Source organism: Oryctolagus cuniculus, chromosome 15, assembly GCF_964237555.1.
Source record: "Oryctolagus cuniculus chromosome 15, mOryCun1.1, whole genome shotgun sequence".
Classification (NCBI taxonomy): Eukaryota; Metazoa; Chordata; class Mammalia; order Lagomorpha; family Leporidae; genus Oryctolagus; species Oryctolagus cuniculus.
In genome coordinates, this window is record NC_091446.1 from 34,480,762 (window position 1) to 34,502,172 (window position 21,411).

The 21,411-nt window shown below is 37.6% G+C and overlaps 1 protein-coding gene across 1 annotated transcript in view; it reads right to left on the reverse strand.

Moving 5' to 3' along the window:
* Positions 1-217: 217 nt before the first annotated feature.
* Positions 218-21,411, reverse strand: part of LOC100353460 (cytochrome P450 2C18) — a 33,039-nt gene continuing 11,845 nt past the window's right edge. The window contains exons 5-9 of the mRNA XM_008270238.4: positions 19,074-19,250; positions 12,105-12,246; positions 7,122-7,309; positions 1,473-1,614; positions 218-550 (exon numbers count right to left, since the gene is read on the reverse strand). Coding sequence (XP_008268460.3) covers positions 369-550; positions 1,473-1,614; positions 7,122-7,309; positions 12,105-12,246; positions 19,074-19,250 — 831 coding nt within the window. The 3' untranslated portion in view covers positions 218-368. The remainder of the gene's footprint in view (positions 551-1,472; positions 1,615-7,121; positions 7,310-12,104; positions 12,247-19,073; positions 19,251-21,411) is intronic.

Genomic DNA, 21,411 nt, shown 5'->3' on the forward strand with positions numbered 1-21,411 from the left:
TCTATATGTGTAACTGAGATCAAAGTTTTGTTTTTCTATGACTGTTTCCTTTTACTTAACATAATACTTTTCAAGTTCTGAGCTATTTTTAGTGATACTTCAGTAATAACTCCTAAGTATCAAAATATAGAGTGAAGAATATATGTATAGAGAGTATGAAGACTAGGAAGTATATGTTTGTATTCGTGAAATACCAGGAAGTTTCCATCAAAGGAAATTGGTTGGTCAATGGATAGTGAAGGAATGGGAATATGTAGGATGGGAAGTCAGAGAAGGCATCCCACATAGGGAGAAGGAGATGAATGACGCTCCGGTTTAGGAGGAGTTTCAAACAGCAGCCCGGATGCAGCCAGGGAATCAGTCCTTCTTCAGACAGGAATGAAACAGAGCTGATATGGAGGAGGCACAGAAGCAAATCCATTGACAACTGGGGTGATGTTGATGTCCTTTGGATCAACCAGAGGTTTTAGCTTAAAGTTCTGTAAAATGGTGGTGAGGAATAAAAACAGCTCCATGCGGACCAAGCCCTCTCCCACACAAATACGTTTTCCTGAAAGTAACAACACAGAGGACAGATAATCCCTGAATAATAGGTTCCTTTGATACAAAAAAAATTATGTCATTACTATTTGATGGCTAACCTAATGGATGGATGGCAGGCAAATATAAAGGACAGCTGGAAGGATGGTTGATTTTACAGATGAGAAAATGGATGGAAATTCTTTATATACACCTAATATCTTCATTATTAAGCACTTGTCAGTCAACTAAAAGTTATACAATGTCAGCTCTTTGCCAACTTTCCTTCAATACTTTTTTAGAAACACACCCTGATTGCTTATTCCCTTGCTTCCTCTTTGGTATTCCATTCCATCATCTTTCCTTCTGTTCACACCATCCATTTAGTCTCTTGTCTAGCCATACCCACTCTTCATCAGTCTCCAACACACCATGCTGTCTCAACCTTTATCTCACGCTTTTCCTTCTGATTAAGAGGCACTTGTAATTTCTGATCCATCTTCACAAGAATAGTTGAGATCATCCAGTTCTCATCTTTCTGTGCCTGACTTTTCCAATTGCTCTCCATGACTCTTCAGGAAGTAGATTCTCATCCTTTCTGGTGTTATTCAGCAATGAAGCATAGATAACTTGAATCATTATTCACTACTTTTCTAGCCTGACACAGTGTGAGTTTCTAGAAGGAGGAATTATGCATAGGTGAGTGATATATTGAGAGGCAGAATTCAATCTTTTCACTACCTCTCTTACTTTGGAAAAAAAAGTGGTTTGTTTTTTTTTTTTTTCAATGAGGGTGGGAAAGTGCATGAGCATCCAGCATTTAGGTTGGTATTTGCAATCATGCACCATAAACAGTCCTACCAGTCCTACCAGTCCCAGAATAGACATCATAAAGGTCATCTGACATCATGAAGTTAATTTGTCTTCTGTATTAGTGAATTAATTTCTATTACCTGTTGAGAAAGGCATGAAGTAGTCACTCTTCTTAAAGTTGCCACTCTTGTCCAGGAAGTGGCCAGGGTCAAAGCTCTCTGGGTTGGGGAATTCTTTGTCATCATGTAACACTGATGTCAGTGATGTTATTATATTTGTCCCCTGGAATGAATAGGCACAGATAAGCTGAGTTATAATGAGGTCATGGAGCTGGAACAGATTTTGGAGATTAATTAGTGTCATCTTTTTGATCTCTAGTTGAGCAAACGCTCACCAAGGAAAAAACAATGACATTTCCAACTAGACATACAAAGGGAAAAAAAAAACACGCATGAATTTAAGGTCAGTGGCAATGATCTTGCTATGACAGCATACAATTGCATTTGAAGTTCTCAATACTTCAGTACTTAGATGTCAAACCATCTGTGTTTGTTCTCCTCCTTATCACCACATAGGGGCACCACATAGACAATAGGGTCTATCCCTACCTATTGCCCTTTTGAATCCCTTCAGTTTCACATATTTTGTATGTGATTATGGTTTAAAAATGAAGACTCTGCTGGCTCCTGAAATGTACACAGGGTCTTTTTGAAGGCTTCTTAGACAAGAGATTTGATCTGATTAGAAAATTTTCCTCTTGCTAGATGATAGCAAGTACAATTTAAAAATGAAATAAAAGTGAATATCATTGAAATGAAATTTTCTCTCTTAATTAAAAATGTGACAGAGTTCTTTCTTTTTTACAGATAAATGTAAGGCAAAAATATTCATAAGGAATGATTAATTATAAAAATTAGCATTTTCAAAAATTCAGTCAAAGATCACCAATCATAAAAGTTTTGGATGAATTGTTTGTGAAGTGGGATATTCACACCTTCTTAAAATGCCATGCCACATTTGTTTATTAATTAGCTGATAAACACAGAGAGATGAGATATGGTAAAAAGTACCTGACTAAATGAGGTCCTTTAAAACCAACCATTATGGGAAATGTACCAGCATTGTGCCCTATCTCCAATTCAGTGAGGGCATACGCAGCAGCATATGGTTTTCTTATCAAAATTGTAACTGAAATATAATCATTAAAAAGCAATCCCTAGGGCCAGCGCCCCGGCTCACTAGGCTAATCCTCTGCCTTGCGGCGCCGGCACACCGGGTTCTAATCCCAGTCGGGACGCCGGATTCTGTCCCGGTTGCCCCTCTTCCAGGCCAGCTCTCTGCTGTGGCCAGGGAGTGCATGGAGGATGGCCCAAGTGCTTGGGCCCTGCACCCCATGGGAGACCAGGAGGAGCGCCTGGCTCCTGCCATCGGATCAGCGCGGTGCGCTGGCCGCAGCACGCCGGCCGCGGCGGCGGCCATTGGAGGGTAAACCAACGGCAAGGAAGACCTTTCTCTCTGTTTCTCTTTCTCTCTCTCACTGTCCACTCTGCCTGTCAAAAAAAAAAAAAAAAAAAAAAAAAAAAAAGCAATCCCTAAAGCCAGATGAGAAACATTTTACCTGACAATCTATTTGTCCTCTTCTTACTGTCATTGTATTAGAAGAAATTTACAAAGGAAATTACAAAGGAAAGGGAGCCATGCTTGAATATAGAAGACTAAGAGACAAGATAAACAAAGTGTCTTTGTTCCTTGATTGAATACTAAATTGTAATGGAAAAGAATATAAAGAATGTGTTAGGAACTTGGAAATTTTAAATGTAGCATAGATATGCAGCAATTGATAAGAAGTGAAATTTTGCAAGGCCAGTAATTCACACATAAATAAAAGTTAACTTGAAATGGACCATTGATCCAAATATATGCCCTAGAGCTATAAAATTTTTAGAAAAATGTAATGGTAAATCTTTGATACCTTGTGCTATAAGACATTTTTGATAGGACTCAAAAGTACAAATAATTCCTCCTCTAATTATTTTTTATCAGGTATCTCAAAATTATGCTTATAGTCATCATACTTCAGTCCAAAAAATGAGCACTTATCATTTTAGAGTTTATAAATACCCTATGCCTTAAGTGAAAACTCAGGAACCAAATGTGTTTCTATTTTCAGATTTTTTTTGGCATGTTAGATGTTTGCAGTGTAAACACTGTAGAAAGTGTGGTACTCTTAACATATTGTATGGAAATATTGTGTAAGAGAACATCTTGTATTTTAGAAAACATGAATATTCATCCAAACTTTAAAAAATAAGAAAATAAATTATTCACCTCAGTTTAGTTAAAGTTTTAGCTGCCCAATAATATTCCAAACTTTTTTTTAAAATTTATTTGACAGGTAGAGTTATAGACAGTGAGAGAGACATAGAGAAAGGTCTTCCTTCCGTTGGTTCACTCCTAATATGGCCGCTATGGCTGGCGCTGCGCCTATCCGAAGGTAGGAGCCAGGTGCTTCCTCCTGGTCTGCCATGCAGGTGCAGGGCCCAAGCACTTGGGCCATCCTCCACTGCCTTCCTGGGCCACAGCAGAGAGCTGGACTGGAAGAGGAATAACCGGGACTAGAACCCGGCGCCCATATGGGATGCCGGTGCCGCAGGCGGAGGATTAACCAAGTGAGTCACGGTGCTGGCCCCTAAACTTTTATTTTCTTGAAGATTTTATTGGTAAAGGATTTCTCACCATATTATGAAAAACACTTTATATTTGTGCTATCCAATAGAGTATCCATGTGCCATATATAGTTACTTACATTTAATATTAATTAGTTGAAAGTAAATAAAAGTAAAATTCATTTATTCGATTACATTTGTAATGTAACAGGTACTCAACAAGCATCTATGGCTAATGATTTCTTTATAGGACAATAAAGATATACAGCTTTGCCATCACTAAAGAAAGTCCACTGGACGTGGCTTTCTCAGACCAATTATCAGCTAATCACAGTCCATACTAATCTTGTCATATTTCTTATAAATCCCTTGAGCTAAGCATTTTAAATTGAAAAATATTAAAAGATATATAATACTTTGTGATACATGAAAATAATATTGAAAATTTCACTGTCCACGAATATCTGAACACACCTTCTTCATTTATTTACATATAAACTAAGACAGCTTTTGTGTTACAATGGAAGAATTGAATATTGGCTGGAGAGATCCTATTGCCTAAAAAGCTAAAATATTTACTTTATGACTTGTTACAGAATGTGTCTTCCAACCTGTCTTAGACTATTATTTCTACCTAAGTCAGTGGTTTTTCCCTGTAGTATAAGAATATGAATCACAAGAATGCAGATAGAATCAGCTACCAAGCATTGCATATTGTGTTACTAGGTTGTCCCATACAAAAAGAAGAGGTCAACTCAAAGGTGCCGGTCACAGCATGAGTCACTATGCAGAGGGCTCTGATGAGCTCAGTAGGTGCAACACTTTCTCCTGCAGTTCCCTGGGAGCTGACACAGTGGACAAGGGAGATTGTGTTCAACAATTATATATTTACCATTGTAATTACCTATTAGTTAGCAATGTGGGCAAGAACGAGTTTGACTAATATTACTCCAGATCCCAAAATTGAAAAAGAAAAGTGCTCTAGTTGTGCCCTTTTTCAAAAACACATGGATTGAAGTCTCAATTCTTTTACAAAATCTGTTAGCATAGAGGGAAGGCCCTTTACCTCACGGTAACCTGTGCAATTCCTTCTGGTGTAGAATGTCAGTAGTTATCACATTACTGAACTCATACTTATTTTTTTCTTCTATGAGAATGGAATTTTTATTTATACTTATATATTTGTAATTTTATTAGTAATACGTGCTGACTCAAGTGGATTGGAAGAGGTTGGAGTATAGCAACTAGAAAGTATGATTGCCGGCATTGCAGCTCACTTGGCTAATCCTCCGCCTGCAGCGCCGGCACCCCTGGTTCTAGTCCCAGTTGGGGCGCTGGATTCTGTCCCGGTTGTTCCTCTTCCAGTCCAGCTCTCTGCTGTGGCCCGGGAAGACAGTGGAGGATGGCCCAAGTGCTTGGGCCCTGCACCCCATGGGAGACCAGGAGGAGCGCCTGGCTCCTGCCATCGGATCAGTGCGGTGCGCTGGCCGCGGCAGCCATTGGAGGGTGAACCAACAGAAGGAAGACCTTTCTCTATGTCTCTCTCTCACTGTCTAACTCTGCCTGTCAAAAAAAGAAAGTATGATTGCAAACTTTGTGTAGAAGTCAGTTTGGAGGGTGCTGAGATATAAATTGATTATCAGGATTGCACAATTAGGAGAACCTCAGCTAGGTCAGCTGACAGCTGCATTAAATTTTCCTGCATGCTGTGTCCACTCCTGACTCACAGTAAGAAATGAAACATTATTGTCACAAACTAGCAGGGGAGGAAAGAACCCTTTCTTGAAGATCAAAATCAGCAGAAACCACATTTTTTTCAAACATAACTTGTATTTAACCAAATATTAATTAGACATTCCAAGGACATAACCAGGTATCCACAAATGAAAAATGGAAGGTAGGAAGGTGATAAAAATAGATTCAAAAATAAAGAAAACATCACAACTTATTTTATGAGACCAGCATTACCTTGATATCAGAAATCTGATAGGAAAATTTCAAGGAAGAAATACTGGGGAACCACCTCTCACAAATTTAAATACAAATGTCCTTTACAAATGATAGAGGATGAGGTCAACTTGTGTTTGTGGGCTTGTAGTGTGCATATTTAGTGGAGAAACAGAAGGAAAATATACCAGTATATGAATAGAAACATAGAATCTAATTGTCTAAATTGAGTACACATTGATAATAAGACATGGTATGAAGATAAAAGAAAGCAAACTTCCTTCATCTGATAACTAAGACAATATCTAACAAAAACAAGATGAACCATGATGATTAATAACTTACTATTAAATGACCAACTACCAGAGATAAGAAAAAAGCAAGGATGTCCATCACCAGTTCTGCTCAATGCTCCCTCTAAATCCTCTTGAGGGAAAAAATGTAGTGAAAAGAAATTAAGGTTACAAGAATTAGAAAAAAAGAAATAAAACAAAATAGTCTAATGAACATAAAAATTCCAAATAAATATACACACAAATTTTTGCAATAATTATTAAATGCAACAAACTTGTAAGACAAGAGCAATCAAAATGAAATTGTAATTACATTTTCATACACCAAAAAAAAGAAATGAAAAAACATTTTAAAATTGCATTATTTTTATTAGAATCAGAATATTAATTACCAGGAAAGAAACCTGGTAAAAGTGTGTAAACCATTACATAAAAACAAAATATTATTAGAAAAACAAAGAAAGTCCCCTCCAAATTGGACAAATATACAAAATATATGTACTGGACTACTGTACATGTTAGCATCTCTATTCTTTCTGAATTGACCTATTGATCTAATGTCACTCCCCAAAATTCTAGGAGAGTGTTTCGGAAAATTAACAACTGATACTGACATATTTGGAAATGTAAAGACCTAATAGTAGCCAAAATGATCGTGAAAATGGAGAACAAACTTGGAAGACTCACATTTCCAGATATGAAGCATAGATATGAAAGTTTCTAGTTTGAGGTTACATAGTTTAGACACAGTGCTAAGTCCATCAGGCTGCCACACATATGAGAATCGATCTTACCTCATACTGGGTTGGTACCCATTGGAAAAATACTGTGAACTTGGGAACTTCAAGAGCACTGAAGTGCAATGTGGGAGAAAACTTCTTACCTTGGGGATGAGGTAGTTCCTGAATTTAACATCACGAGTCACGGCACGGGGCAGACTGGTGGGGACCAGGTCGATGAATCTCTGGATCTCATGCATCACAGCATCCGTGTAGGGCATGCGGCTCCTGTCCTGCATGCAGGGGCTCCGGTGTCTGCCAATCACACGCTCAATCTCCTCCTGCACTTTGGCTGATAAGACATAGAAAGAACTCATGGGAAAGAGAAAACTGACACAGTTGCCACAGAAACTCGAAGTTACATGAGACATGGAGTTATCCCAAAGACATTTTAAGTGTGAATTATATGTCCCACATATTTTTAGACTTATAAAAAGAATTGCCATAAAGTGGAGTTATATGATTTGCTCACAAGGTAGGCATTAAGGTAAGTGTGTACATAACAATATGTTATCATGTTTGGCAACTAAAATAATAATAGAAGTGATGATGAGTTTGAAAACATGAATATAACATTTATCACATAATTAATTCCAGAAACTACTATCATTGCAGAAAAATCAGAAATGGATATTAATTTTTATTAAAATAATATAGGATGTTTAAGACTACATTTTACTGGAAAATCTCTAAAAGATGCTCCTCAAATTAAAATGGGGTTATGCCTTAATTAACCTATCTTATGTTGAAAACGTCATTAGTGTGCAAATGCACCTTGCCTCTCATATGATAGCTTCACTCAAATCTCTTAAACATGTTCCGAATACTTACAAAATCTAAAATTAGTCAAAAGCACCTAATAGAAACTGATTTTTATAATAAAATGTTAAATAGCCCATGCAATTTATTGAATGTAGAACACTGTAGGGGATCAGTTGTTTTCTCTCATGATGTTGGGACTGGCTGGAAACTCCAACTTGACAACCAGTTTCACAAGACAATATCACTATGTATTGTTGGCCCCAGAAAAAGTCAAATTTCAACATTTGAAGCATGATATCAACATGGATCTGAATCACTTCCACATTCTAATAAAGTAAAAAAAAAATTGCAAGTCAAATGATCATACAATTGGGACTATTCATCCACACACATGTCTGTGTTGTATGATTTCTGTGTGTGCACACGTTCGTTGGAATAGTTTGCAAGGCACTTTTTCAAACTCCTTCTCCCTAAATGCAGCATGTTTGAACAATTCTTGCAGTGTCTTCTTACACATATGTGCATATTTCTAAACAATGATTCTATATCTGTTTATATTTTTTGATCTATCCGAGTTTAGACAACATCTCATGACTTTCTTGCATGAGATAAAAGAATTGACTTCACCTTCTCAAACCAAAACACACACAAGCAGACATATACACACATGCACTATTATGAGGAGTCAGATGGGTTAATAGGTAGTCAGGGTGTCCCAGTGGAATTTGGGGTATAAAATATTTGCTTCCTTCCCTAAAAAGGAAGAACAAACAGGCCGCCCTCCTTCCTTCAGAATCTCCAGATTTACCAGGGGAATTGCAAGGGAGCTCTTCCTGATCTCACAGGTTATTGTGAAAACAAGTTACCTCTCCCGCCCTTCTGGATGGTCTTTTGTTTTATCATGAACAGGCCAGATAGGATGGAGAATTGTAAATCTGGTCTTTTGATGGGTTTTTGTCCCCACCTGGTAACTGAATGCCAATCTGACTGTCACTTTTTTTTTTTTTTTGGCTTCAAAATTGTACTTAAAAAACCCCAGTACTATGAGGTTCTTTGTGTTTTTTTCCTCTTTTGGAAGTCCCCCTCCATGCTGCTCTGACTGGAGGTCTTTGACGCTAATAAATCTTTGTAAATCTCTCTGCTGTCTGCTTGGAAATTTTTCTTCCATATGAGAAAAAGAACTGCAGTATCAATAATTTCTCCACCACCATTTTCCCATAACACTACTTCAACTACACTTTCACTTATTTATTTCTATCACAATTTTAACTATATCCATATATGTAAACTATTATAGCCACATTAATACTAATAAAATATTATTATAGCATTTTTGGCATTTTTTAAACTTATTTTGAACAATTTGTATCAATTTGCTGGTTACATATTTGTGTCTTTTCCAAACGTTCAGCTAGTTTTATAAAACTCCTTGTTATAAACTTTCAAACATAAATCCACAGATACCAATGATACCAATCACAATCACTTCTTCTGTTTTATTCTTTATCTTCCCTCAAACCTGCTTCATCTGCTTAACATAATCTGAATTGGTTATTTCTTGGGTGTGATGCCTAGAACCTTAAATTTCCATCCTTTCCTTGTTCCTGAGTCCCTGACTGCCACTGTTTTGAATTTGTTAGCAGACAGAATACAATATTCTTTTCCTTTTCAGATTCTCACAAACAAAATAGAACTGCTGAGACTGTGACTGAGTAAAATATCTATTCAAACAGGTAAATGATGCTTGCTTGTGAATTCCAGAAACTGGTCTTGAGAAAGCCAATGCAGTTGCAAAGTAATCTGATCCATCTGGCCAGATTTTATTTAAATTTAACTGTTTTAAAATGCAAAGTGGTACAAATAACTAAGGGCATGATATGCATGGGATCCAGGCTGTGTGGGTTTCATCCTGATTAACGAAACACTAAAATCTCTTAACACAATACTTTGCTTCTTTCATATCTCAGCCAAACAATGTTGTAACTATGTGGGTATCCTGCTAGGTCCTCCTCATGATAAAGCCAAGGCATTAGGCAGGTTTCCCCAGGAACTGCACAGACATCTGAGAGAGCCTGTGTCAGACTCCCACTCAGCTTCAGCAGCTCTCTCAGCGGCCCAAGCTCCTTTGCTGCTTTCTTAAAACTGAAGATCATTCTCACTAAAAAGGACTTTGAAACTCAGAAGTCTGTATTCCCTCATTTATCAATAGACTAACTTATCTCTTTACCCTCAAATCTTGTCCTGATTAATTTGATTCATCAACATGGACAGAGACTGAGCTTTTAGCAAGTTTCAAATATTCGGTGAAGCACACAGTCTACTCTGTTTCTGAGAATACAAAATTAGGGAGTAAATTTTTTGGCAAGCAAAAAGATCAGAAAAATCCTTTTTCTTTGAAAACACAAGATAGTATCATTGCTCTTAAGAATTATAATGGCCATGTGATTCCTAATGCTTCACATATGACTTAATTTGTCTTTGAAAATTTTTATTATTTTAACTTTTCCCTGTTGTTCTCTGAAAATCCATGACCCTGTATCTTGGAATTGAGGATTTTAAATCTCCCTCTGCTGCAAACCTGCAAAATCTTTTCTGTTTTGGTGGTGAGGTGTAGGTCTTTCCCCTCAGGTTGTGAATTCTCTGCACTGCATATCTGGGTGCTAGTTTTAGAGTTCAGGAAGCAGAAAAGAGCTAAGAATCTCGGAATTCAAGATGTGAACTTGTACTTGTGCCCTCTTCTCAGCCCTGTGATTGGTCCCTTCCATGTTTCTGCAAGGTGTCCCTGACCATTTCTCCAAAGACTCTTCCGTGAGAGGAACAGTGACCTGAAGGGGGCATAGAGGGAATCTGACAGTGATGGCCTTCTCATTCTGTCTCCATCTTCCAAAATGTATTTCACCCTTGGTACCTCCAAATCCTGAGCCTGAAGGAGATTGTACAGACTAACTTTTCCATGGTAGAAAGTCTTGTTCTGACACCTAGGATGCAGTCTCATCCTCTTTGCTCATCAGTCTCATTATCTCCTTCTAGGTTTCAGAAACCTGCTGAAGAAGTGTTGGCTGTTCTGTCTTCTCCCCTTCTTCAACCTTGGAAAGACTAATTTCTGTTTGTAATTACTTTGTAATTCCTTTAGTGAGGGTCTTCAAACATAAAAGTCTTTTCTGCTTCTACTCTGCTATGAGCAACTGGAACTCTGTAAAGATAAATCTCTAAAACAAAGTTATTCATAAATTTAACATTACTCACCCAAAGCAAAATTGCTATTTTTGAAAATACTCGTTCAATTATAACAGACTGTAGAAATAATGAAATAGTTTTAAGAACATCTTTTGCCTAGAGAAAAACATATTTTCGATGAATCTACTTTTTAGAAGACTTCTCAGAAAATTTTCCTGGCCACCTCTCTAAATTTCTAGAATTTATCCTTATACTTCGTTATGGAAAGAATCTTTTTTTTAATCATCCAGTGTTGCTCCCCCTCTTCATGGAGGAATGACACAGGACCCTGCGCTGTTCTTTTGTCTGCTCGGCCCTCCCCGGGTTTGCTGCTGGTTCTTCCCGGGTTGGCTACCGTCCCTTCCACATCCGTGGAAGGGCGGTTCCCCATGCCACTTTCCCCACTTCCGCAGGGGAGCGGCACACCGCCGGCCGGCTCTCTCGGGGGCTGCTCAGGTGTTCCCCTTAGATGTTCCTTGTGCATGTTGTCTCTCTCCTCCTTTATAGTCCTCTTCCACCAATCCCAACTCTGCTACCCACACGCCGAGTACGCTGCTCTCCTCCAATCAGGAGCAGGTCCTACAGTTTATTGGTTGAACTGGAGGCAGCTGTGTAGAAGCTGTTTCCTCCTCTCCCAGCGCCATATTGTGGGAGAGCAGATGCATAGAATAAGTCTTAATTCCAGTAACAGTCTAGTCCGAGTTGCTCCCCACAATCCAGTAAGAAGAGACTTCAATATCACTATCAGGAATGATTTCTGCAGGAATATATCTACTATTTCAAGTGGTTTCTTCCCAAGTAAATGAACATTTAACTGTAAGCCAGTTTATGATGGCTATTTCTGTCATCAGTCATATCCTGATGCTGCACAGAAACCTAAGCATTACCATTTTGCTGCTTCTCACATTGTTCTTCATCTCTTACTGTTATCAACCCCTGTTGTGCAATGATGTCCCATTTTATTACTTTATTCAATTTGGGCCCAGGCAGCTGTTGGCACTTGTTTTAGTTACTAAAGTTTCTCCAACAGAAATAAGATGGAGAATGCTAGCAGTGTCTTGACAAATCTGTATTCTGAAATTCACCCTGCTCATCATCTGTGGTCTTACCTGTGACCTCTGGGTGCTTCAGCAGGAGCAGGAGTCCATATCTGAGAGTGGTGCTTGTGGTCTCTGTCCCAGCAGAATATAGATCAGATGCAGTGTATTTTAGGTTTTCAAGGGTAAATTCAGACTGCTGGTTGTGTTTTTCCTAGGAATGATTAATCAAATTTTGTAACAAATTGTTTTCTAGAATATTGATTCCAATAAATATAAAATAATTCAGTTTGTATAAAATTAAGCCAGCATAGAAACTGAAGAGTGCAGTGGTAGGGAAATCCCCTGTGTAAAATGGTAGCCTGTAGAGTAGGCTACCCGTTTGTCATTCCCTACAATCTTTCCTCTTGTTTGCCACGATGCCCTGTTCACTGTGCTCTCTGCCACTAGGTGGGCCTTGAAACATATTTCTTGTCACTGATTGACAATCAAATGTGTTGATACCACTGTCTCTTACATTCCTTTTTCTCAAAATGCAGATATGAAGGCATAGACAAGGTAGAAAACTGGTACTCTAAGTGTAGTGGTGGGAGGTGGTGCTTTGGGGTTACATTACTCATATCACAGTGGCGTCAGCAAGACTTCCTTGTATGGCAGTTAAATAAACCCATCATTGAAAATCATTCAATATTGGGGTTTATCTTCTTTGTAGACAAAAACAGTCTTAAATTCATAGAAATATATAAACAATGGTCATATTATGAAGGATCTAGTGATCCTAAGAGTACGCAATTATCTTCTTCTGATAAAGAATTTTCTTTGGCTCAAGATTTCTGCTGGCAGATGAAGCTGAAATTGTTTGAAAACTAAAAGGACAGCATCTCAGAGATTAGTTTTCAGAGAAAAACAATGGTTCACAATGGTGCAATGGAGCTGGCCACAATTGTATTCCAGATGGGTGTCAGTAGTCACATATATTTAAGTTGAAAAGACCCTACCAAAGGAAACAGGGAAGAAATCAGCATGATGAAAGAATGTAAAGGCAGAAAACTTCCCAGTAAAAGTACAAGGATGATCTAAACCAACAATAGGAATATTTATGGAAAAATTGTAGGACCAAGCCATTACTTACCAATATCCTTGAAAGTAAATGGTCTAAATTCTCCAGTTGAAAGACAGAGCGGCTGAATGGATTAAAAAATAAGATCCATCTATATGCTGTTTACAAGAAACATACCTCACCAACAAAGATACACACAAACAAAAAGTGAAAGGATAGAAAAAGATATTCCATGCAAATGGAAATGATGAATGATCACGAGTAGCCATCCTAACATCAGACAACACAGACTTCAGGACAAAAAAATGTTAAAAGAGATAAAGAAGGGCACTATGTAATAATTAAAGGACCAATTCAACAGGAAGATGAGACTATAGAGAATGTATATGCACCCAATGGTAGGGCACCTAGCTATTTAAAACAAATGTTAATGGATCCAAAGGGAGATATAAGCTCCAAAACAAAAATAATGGGGGATAGAGGCCAGCGTTGTGGCATTGCTGGTGAAGCTGCTGCCTACGGTGCTGGCATCCCATGTGGGCGCCAGTTCGAGTCCCGGCTGCTCCATTTCCAATCCAGCTCTCTGCTGTGTACTGGGAAAACAGTGGAAGATGGCATAAATCTTTGGGCCCCTGCACCCATGTGGGAGACCCAGGGGAAGCTCCTGTTCCTGGCTTCGGATTGGAATAGCTCAGGCCATTGTGGCCAATTGAGCAGTGAACCAGTGGATGGAAAATCTCTCTCTCCCTCTCTCTGCCTCTGCCTCTGTGTAACTCCACCTTTCATATAAATAAATAAATCTTTAAAAAATAATAATGGGAGACTTTAAAACTCCACTTTTACCAATGGACAAATCAAATAGACAAAGATATCATCAAAGAAACAACATAGCTAGTCTACACTATGGATCAAATGGATCTAATTTATGTCTACAGAATATTTTATCCCACAGCTGCTAAATACACATTCTTCTCTTTAATGCCTGGGGTGTTCTGTAGGATAGATTATATGCTAAGCCATAAAGCAAGTCTCAACTTTTAAAAAATTGAACTTGTGCCATATAACTTCTCTGTCCACAGTGCAGTAAAGTTGGAAATTAGCAACATAAGAAATTTAGGCTGGAGCCATGGCTCAATAGGCTAATCCTCCACCTGCAGTGCCAGTACACCGGGTTCTAGTCCCAGTTGGGACACCGGATTCTGTCCCGGTTGCTCCTCTTCCAGTCCAGCTCTCTGCTGTGGCCAGGGAGTGCAGTAGAGGATAGCCCAGGTCCTTGCGCCCTGCACCCGCATGGGAGACCAGGAGAAGCACCTGGCTCCTGGCTTTGGATCAGTGTGGTGCACCTGCTGCAGCGGCCATGGGGGGGGGCGGTAAACCAACGGAAAAGGAAGCCCTTTCTCTCTGTCTTTCTCTCTCACTGTCCACTCTGCCTGTCCAAAAAAAAAAAAAAAAATGAAAAAAGAAAAAGAAATTTAGAAAATATACAAACACATTGATACTGAACAATATGATCTATAATCAACAATGAATCATAGAAGAAATGAAAAGAGAAATAAAAAAATTCCTAGAAATGAATGAGCACAACATTCAAAAAACTTAAGGGATACAGCAAAAAGCAGTGTTAACAGGAAAGTTTATAGCAATTAGTGTCTATATAAAGAAATTGGAAAGGCATCAAATAAATGATCTAATAATGCTTCTCAAAGACCTGGAAAAATCAGAGCAAACCAAACCCCAAATTAGTAGGAGGAAAGAAATAATAAAAAATTAGAGAAGAAATATACAAAACTGAAATAAAAAACATACAAATGCTCAGTGAAATTAAGATCTGCTTTTTTGAAAAGAAATTAATAAAATTGGTAAACCATTGGCCCAACTAACCCAAAAAGGGAGAATACCAAAATCAATAAAGTCAGAGATGAAAAAGAACTGTTAAAATGGATCCCACAGAAATAAAAAAATCAGAAATTATCATAGAAAGCTCTATACCAGGAAATTGGAAAATCAAGAAGAAACGGATACATTTCTGGGCAGATAGCAATTTATAAAAATTGAGACATAAAGACATAGAAAAACTGACAGACCAATAGCCAAGACGGAGATTGATCAGTGATAAAGACCCTGCTATAAAACAAAAAACCCAGGAAGAGAGGGCTTCACTGCTGAATTCTGTCAAACTTTGAAAGAAGAACTAATCCCAATTATCTTAAACAATTCAAACAATTGAAACAGAAGCAATCCTCCCAAACTCCTTCCATGGAGTCCGCATTACCTTACTTCTCTAAAAACAGAAAAACACGCAACAATGAAAGCAAACTATAGACCAATATCTCTGATGAACAGATGCAACAATTCTTAACAAAGCACTATCTAACGAAATCTAACAACACTCCAAAAAGATCAACCACATGGACCAAGTGGAATTTATCCTTGGGATGCAGGCATGATCCAACATATGCAAATCAATAAATGTGAAATATCACATTAAAAATTAAAGAATAGAAATGTGCCAGGGGATTCCAATACAATCCCATTGAGGTGGCATGCACCAATGCCATCTCATTAGTCCAAGTGATCAATTTCAGTTCACAATTGATCACACTGATAGGTCTAAGAGTCAAAGGGATCACATAAACAAGACTAGAGTCTGCTAATACTGGCTGATAGAATCAAAAAGGGAGAGAACAATCAAACATGGGAAGCGGGATACACAGCAGACCCATAGAATGGCAGATGTCCTAAATAGCACTCTGGCCTCAGAATCAGCCCTTAAGGCATTCGGATATGGCTGAAGAGCCCATGAGAGTATTTTAGGCATGGAAAGCCAAGACACTCTGGCGAAACAAAAAACAAAAAAACAAAAACAAAAACCCAACCTAAATGAAAGATCTCTGAGGGTGAGATCCCAGTGGAAAGAATGGGGCCATCAAAGAAGGAGGTACCTTTCTCTGAAGGGAGGAGAGAACTTCCACTTTGACTATGACCCTGTCAGAATAAGATCGAAGTCGGTGAACTCAAAAGGCTTCCATAGCCTTGGCAACTCATGACTAGAGCCTAGGGAGATTACTGACACCATAAACAAGAGTGTCAAATTGTTAAGTCAACAACAGGAGTCACTGTGTACTTACTTCTCATGTGGGATCTGTCCTTAATGTGTTGTCCAATGTGAAGTAATGCTATAACTAGTACTGAAACATATTCTACACTTTGTGTTTCTGTGTGGGAGCAAACTGATGAACTCTTTACTTAATATAATCGATCTTCTGTATATAAAGATAATTGAAAATGAATCTTGATGTGAATGGAATGTGAGAGGGAGTGGGAGATGGGAGGGGTGCAGTTGGAGGGAAATTATGGGGGGGGAAGCCATTGTAATCCATTAACTATACTTTGAAAATTTGTATTTACTAAATAAAAAAATTAAAGAATAAAACCCATATGACTATTTAAATAGATACAGAAAAAGAATTTGATTAATAATATAAAAATCTTTTTTATGGTAAAAACCTTAAGCAAATTGGATATAGAGGGAACATACTTCAAGATAATCAAGGCAATTTATGACAAACCTAAAGCCAGAATAATTTTGAATGAGGAAAAGCTGGAAGCATTTCCACTAAGATCCAGAATCAAGAAAGTCCAAGGAAGTCCACTCACACTGTTAATATTCAATATAGTTCTGAAGGTTTTGGTCGTAGCTATTAGGAAGAAAAAATAAATCACAGAGATACAAATTGGAAAGGGGGAAGTCACATTATCCATCTGTGCATATGATATGATCCTACACATGGGGGAAGCAAAAGACTTCACTAAGAGCATATTACAACTCATAAAACTTTGGCAAAATTGCAGGATATAAAATCAACAAACAAAAATAAATAGCATTTGTATACATAAATAATGCCAGGGCTGAGAAAGAACTTGGAAGATTAATCCTGTTCATTATAGTTACAAAAGAATTTAAATACCTTGAGATAACTTTAGCCAAGGATGTGAATGATATCCATAATGAAAATCACAAAACATTAATGAAAGAAATATAAGAATATATAAAATATGGAAAAATCCTTCATATTCATGGATTGGAGGGATTAATATAATCAAATAGCCATCCTACCCAAAGCAATATTATAGATTCAGTGTGATACCAATCAAAATATCAAGGACATTCTTAGATCTAGAAAAAATGATTCAAAACTTCATATGGAAACATGACACTGAATAGCTACAGTAAACTTGAAGACAGTAAAAACAAAGCTGGTGGCATCACAGTATATCAAGTTGTATTTATGAAATGAATGAAGTTTGTATTCCTTAAATAAAAGGTTTCTGTGAAAAAAAAGAGGTTTCAAGATATAATACAGAACAGTTATAACCCAAACAGATTGATACTGGCACAAAAATTGACATTTGGAACAATGGAATGTATCAGGAACTCCACAAATTAATGCACACACCACCAACAAAATAATCTTTGATAAATGAGCTAAAATTACTCCACGGAGAAAGGACAGTCTCTTCAACAAACGGTATTGGGAAAACTGAATCTTGGCATGTGGAATTATGAAACAAGACTTCTGCCTTATACCCTTAACAAAAATCAAACTCACAGTGGATCAAGGATCTAAACCTGACATGAAACCATTAAGTTTCTAAAGGAAAACTTAGGGGAAATTCATTGTGAAGGCAAGGAATTCTTGGATAAAACCCCAGAAGCACAGGCAATAAAAACAAACATATACAAATAGGATTACAGCAAGCCAAGGAGCTTCTGCACACCAAAGGAAATAGTCAACAAAATGAAGAAGCAACTGACTGAATGGGTGAAAACATCTGCAAACTATACACCTAATAAAGGATTAATATCCAGAATATAAAAGGAGCTCAAGAAACTCAACAACAAAAACACAAACCATCCAGTTAAGAAATGGGCAAAGGATGTGAAGTGGCCAATAACACAGAAAAAGATGCTCAGCATCACTAGCCATCAGGGAAATGCAAATAAAAACCACAGAGAGGCTCACCTCACCCGAGTTAGAATGGCTATCATTCAAAACTAAAGAACTAGCAAATTCTGGTGAGGATATGGAGAAAAAGGTGCCCTAATGCATTGTTGGTGAGGATGTAAACTAGTATAACCATTATGGAAGACAGTATGGAGAACCTTCAGAAAGCTGAAAATAGATCTACCACATGACCCAGCCATCCCATTCCTTGGAATTTACCCAAAGGAAATGAAATAAGCATAAGAAAGAGTTATCTGTACCCCCACATTTATAGCAGCTCAATTTACAATAGCTATGATATGTAATCAACCCAGATGTCCATCAATCGATGGCTGGATAAAGAAAATGTGGTATTATACACATGTGGATTACTACTTAGCCATAAAAGAGAATGAAATCCTATCTTTTGCAACAAAATAATGCAATTAGAGGCTATTATGCTTAGAATAAGCCAGTGGCCAAAAGACAAATATATGTTTCTTCTGATTTGTGGTAACTAGTACATAGAGTGAGTCCATAAAAAGTAATGTATATTAGTGAAATTGACATCAAATCAGCACTCTGATTTGTGATGCTGGTGCAGTAACTGGTGGCTTAACCTGCTACACTACACATTTCTTGTATCCTTTCTCCTCTTTCTCCCACACACTGAGTAAATATAATCATTTGAAAATTCACATCATGGCTCAATATTTTGTACTTCGCAATTTGCTCAGTTGTTTCCTTTCAGTGAGATGTGCCTTCCATCTCTGTCAGGTAGATTGTTAGTAACCAAAGAATGGGTTTAAGGGCCATTAGTCGTTTTAACAAATGAATTTTACTTCTCTAGGCTATTTAGTCCAGATCCAAACACACAAGGAGTACTTATAGAACTTTTTATGCATTTCTTGCCTGACAATATATTTACATCCCAAATAAATTAACAAAAGAGCCAGTAAATGCAGTCAAATAACAAAGCTCTTGTTGACATTTCACCTGTTCCATTTTGATCAGAAAGCAATCAATAAAGTCCCGAGGATTGTTCATATCCAAGGATTGTTGGTGTTCTTTTACTTTCTCTGAAATGAAATTTGGGATATAATTCATATCTTCAATAAATTTCTTGTGACTCCCTGGGAGATAGTCAATCAGAATTGGAAAATTGTTGCAGACCTAAAAAATAACAAAAAAATCCTTTACTAAATTAAAACGCTTAATGAAGATAAACAGACCACACAATCCAAGTACAAAACAGATATTTTAGCTTTAAAAATGGTATAGTGTCTACCTTGAGAAGGATTTTTTTAAACTTTTTTTAATAAATATAAATTTCCAAAGTAAAAATTCTGGAATACAGTGGATTTTTCTCCCCATAACCTTCCTCCAACCCACAACCATCCCATCTCCCACTCCCTCTCCCATCCCATTCTTCATCAAGATTCATTTTCAATTATCTTTATATACAGAAGATCTACTTAGTATTTACTAAGTAAAGATTTCAACAGTACTTAGTATTTACTAAGTAAAGATTTCAACAGTTCGCACCCACACAGACACACAAAATATAGAGTACTGTTTTAGTAGTAGTTTTACCGTTAATTCACATAGTACAACACATTAAGGACAGAGATCCTACATGGGGAATAAGTGCACAGTGACTCTTCTTGTTGATTTAACAATTCACACTCTTACTTATGACGTCAGTAATCACCTGAGGCTCTTGTCATGAGCTGCCAAGGTTATAAAAGCCTCTTGAGTTCGCCAACTCTGATCTTATTTAGACAAGGTCATAGTCAAAGTGGAAGTTCTTTCCTCCCTTCAGAGAAAGATACCTCCTTCTTTGATGACCTGTTCTTTTTTTGTTTTTTTTTTTAGCTGTCCTTTTTTTTTTCTCCAGTTTTTTTTTTATTTAATAAATGTGAATTTACAAAGTGCAATTTTTGCATTGTTGTGGCTTCCCCCCTACCCTCCCTCCCTCCGTGGCCCTCCCTTCTCCCACTCCCTCTCCCATCCCGCCCTTGATCGAGTTTCATTTTCAATCACCTTCATATACAGAAGATCAACTTAGTCTATACTAAGCAAGGATTTCAACAGGCTGCCCTCACACAACCGACCAAGGTACAGGGTATTGTTCGACTAGTAGGGTTGTCTTTAAGTTTCATATTAAAACCCATTAAGGACAGCGATCCTACGTGGGGAGCCTGTACCCAGTGACTCCCGTTGTAGAATTAACAATTGGCACTCTTATTTATGGCATCAGCAATCACTCGAGGCTCTTGCCATGAGCTGGATGACCTGTTCTTTCTGCTGGGATCTCACTCGCAGAGATCTTTCATTTAGGTAATATTTTTTTTTCTTGCCACAGTGTCTTGGCTTTCCATGCCTAAAATACTCTCATGGGCAATTCAGCCAGATCTGAATGCCTTAAGGGCTGATTCTGAGGCCAGAGTGCTGTTTAGGACATCTGCCATTCTATGAGTCTGCTGTGTATCCTGCTTCCCATGTTGGATTTCTCTCTCCTTTTTAATTCTATCAGATAGTATTATCAGACACTAGTCTTGTTTATGTGATCACTTTGACACTTAATCCTATCATTATGATCAATTATTAACTGAAACTGATCACTTTTCCTAGTGAGATGGCATTGGTACATACATGCCACTTAGATGGGATTGAATTGGAATCCCCTGGCATGTTTCTAACTCTACCATTAGGGGTAAGTCCGATTGAGCATGTGCCGAACTGTACATCACCTCCTTCTCTTATTCCTTCTCTTATATTTAACAGGGATCACTTTTCAGTGAAGTTTAAACTCCTAAGAATAATTATGTGTTAATTAAAGAGTTCAACCAATGGTATTAAGTAAAAAAAAAAATACTAAAAGGAATAAAATAGTAAGTTGTTCCTCGACAGTTAGCATAAGGGCTGATCAAGTCATTGTTTCTCATAGTGTCCATTTCATTTCAACAGGTTTCCTTTTAGGTGCTTAGCTAGTTGTCACTGTCTGATCTTATTTAGACAAGGCCCTAGTCAAAGTGGAAGTTTTCCTCCCTTCAGAGAAAGGTACCTCGATAAGGATATTTTAACAGTACATTTATAGTCAGTCTCTATTCTTACAGAAAGATTTGTGGGAGAAAACTCTGACTAGAGGTCTTTATATGATGATCACATCCTATACTCGCATGCCAGTTTTAGAAATAAAAAGCATGGGGTTGACATTTTGGCCTAATGTGTTAAGCTGCCGCCTACGATGCTGGAATTCCATCTGGGCTGGCTGCTCTACTTCTTTTTTATTTTTTTTTAATTATTTGAAAGAGTTACAGAGAGAGGTAGA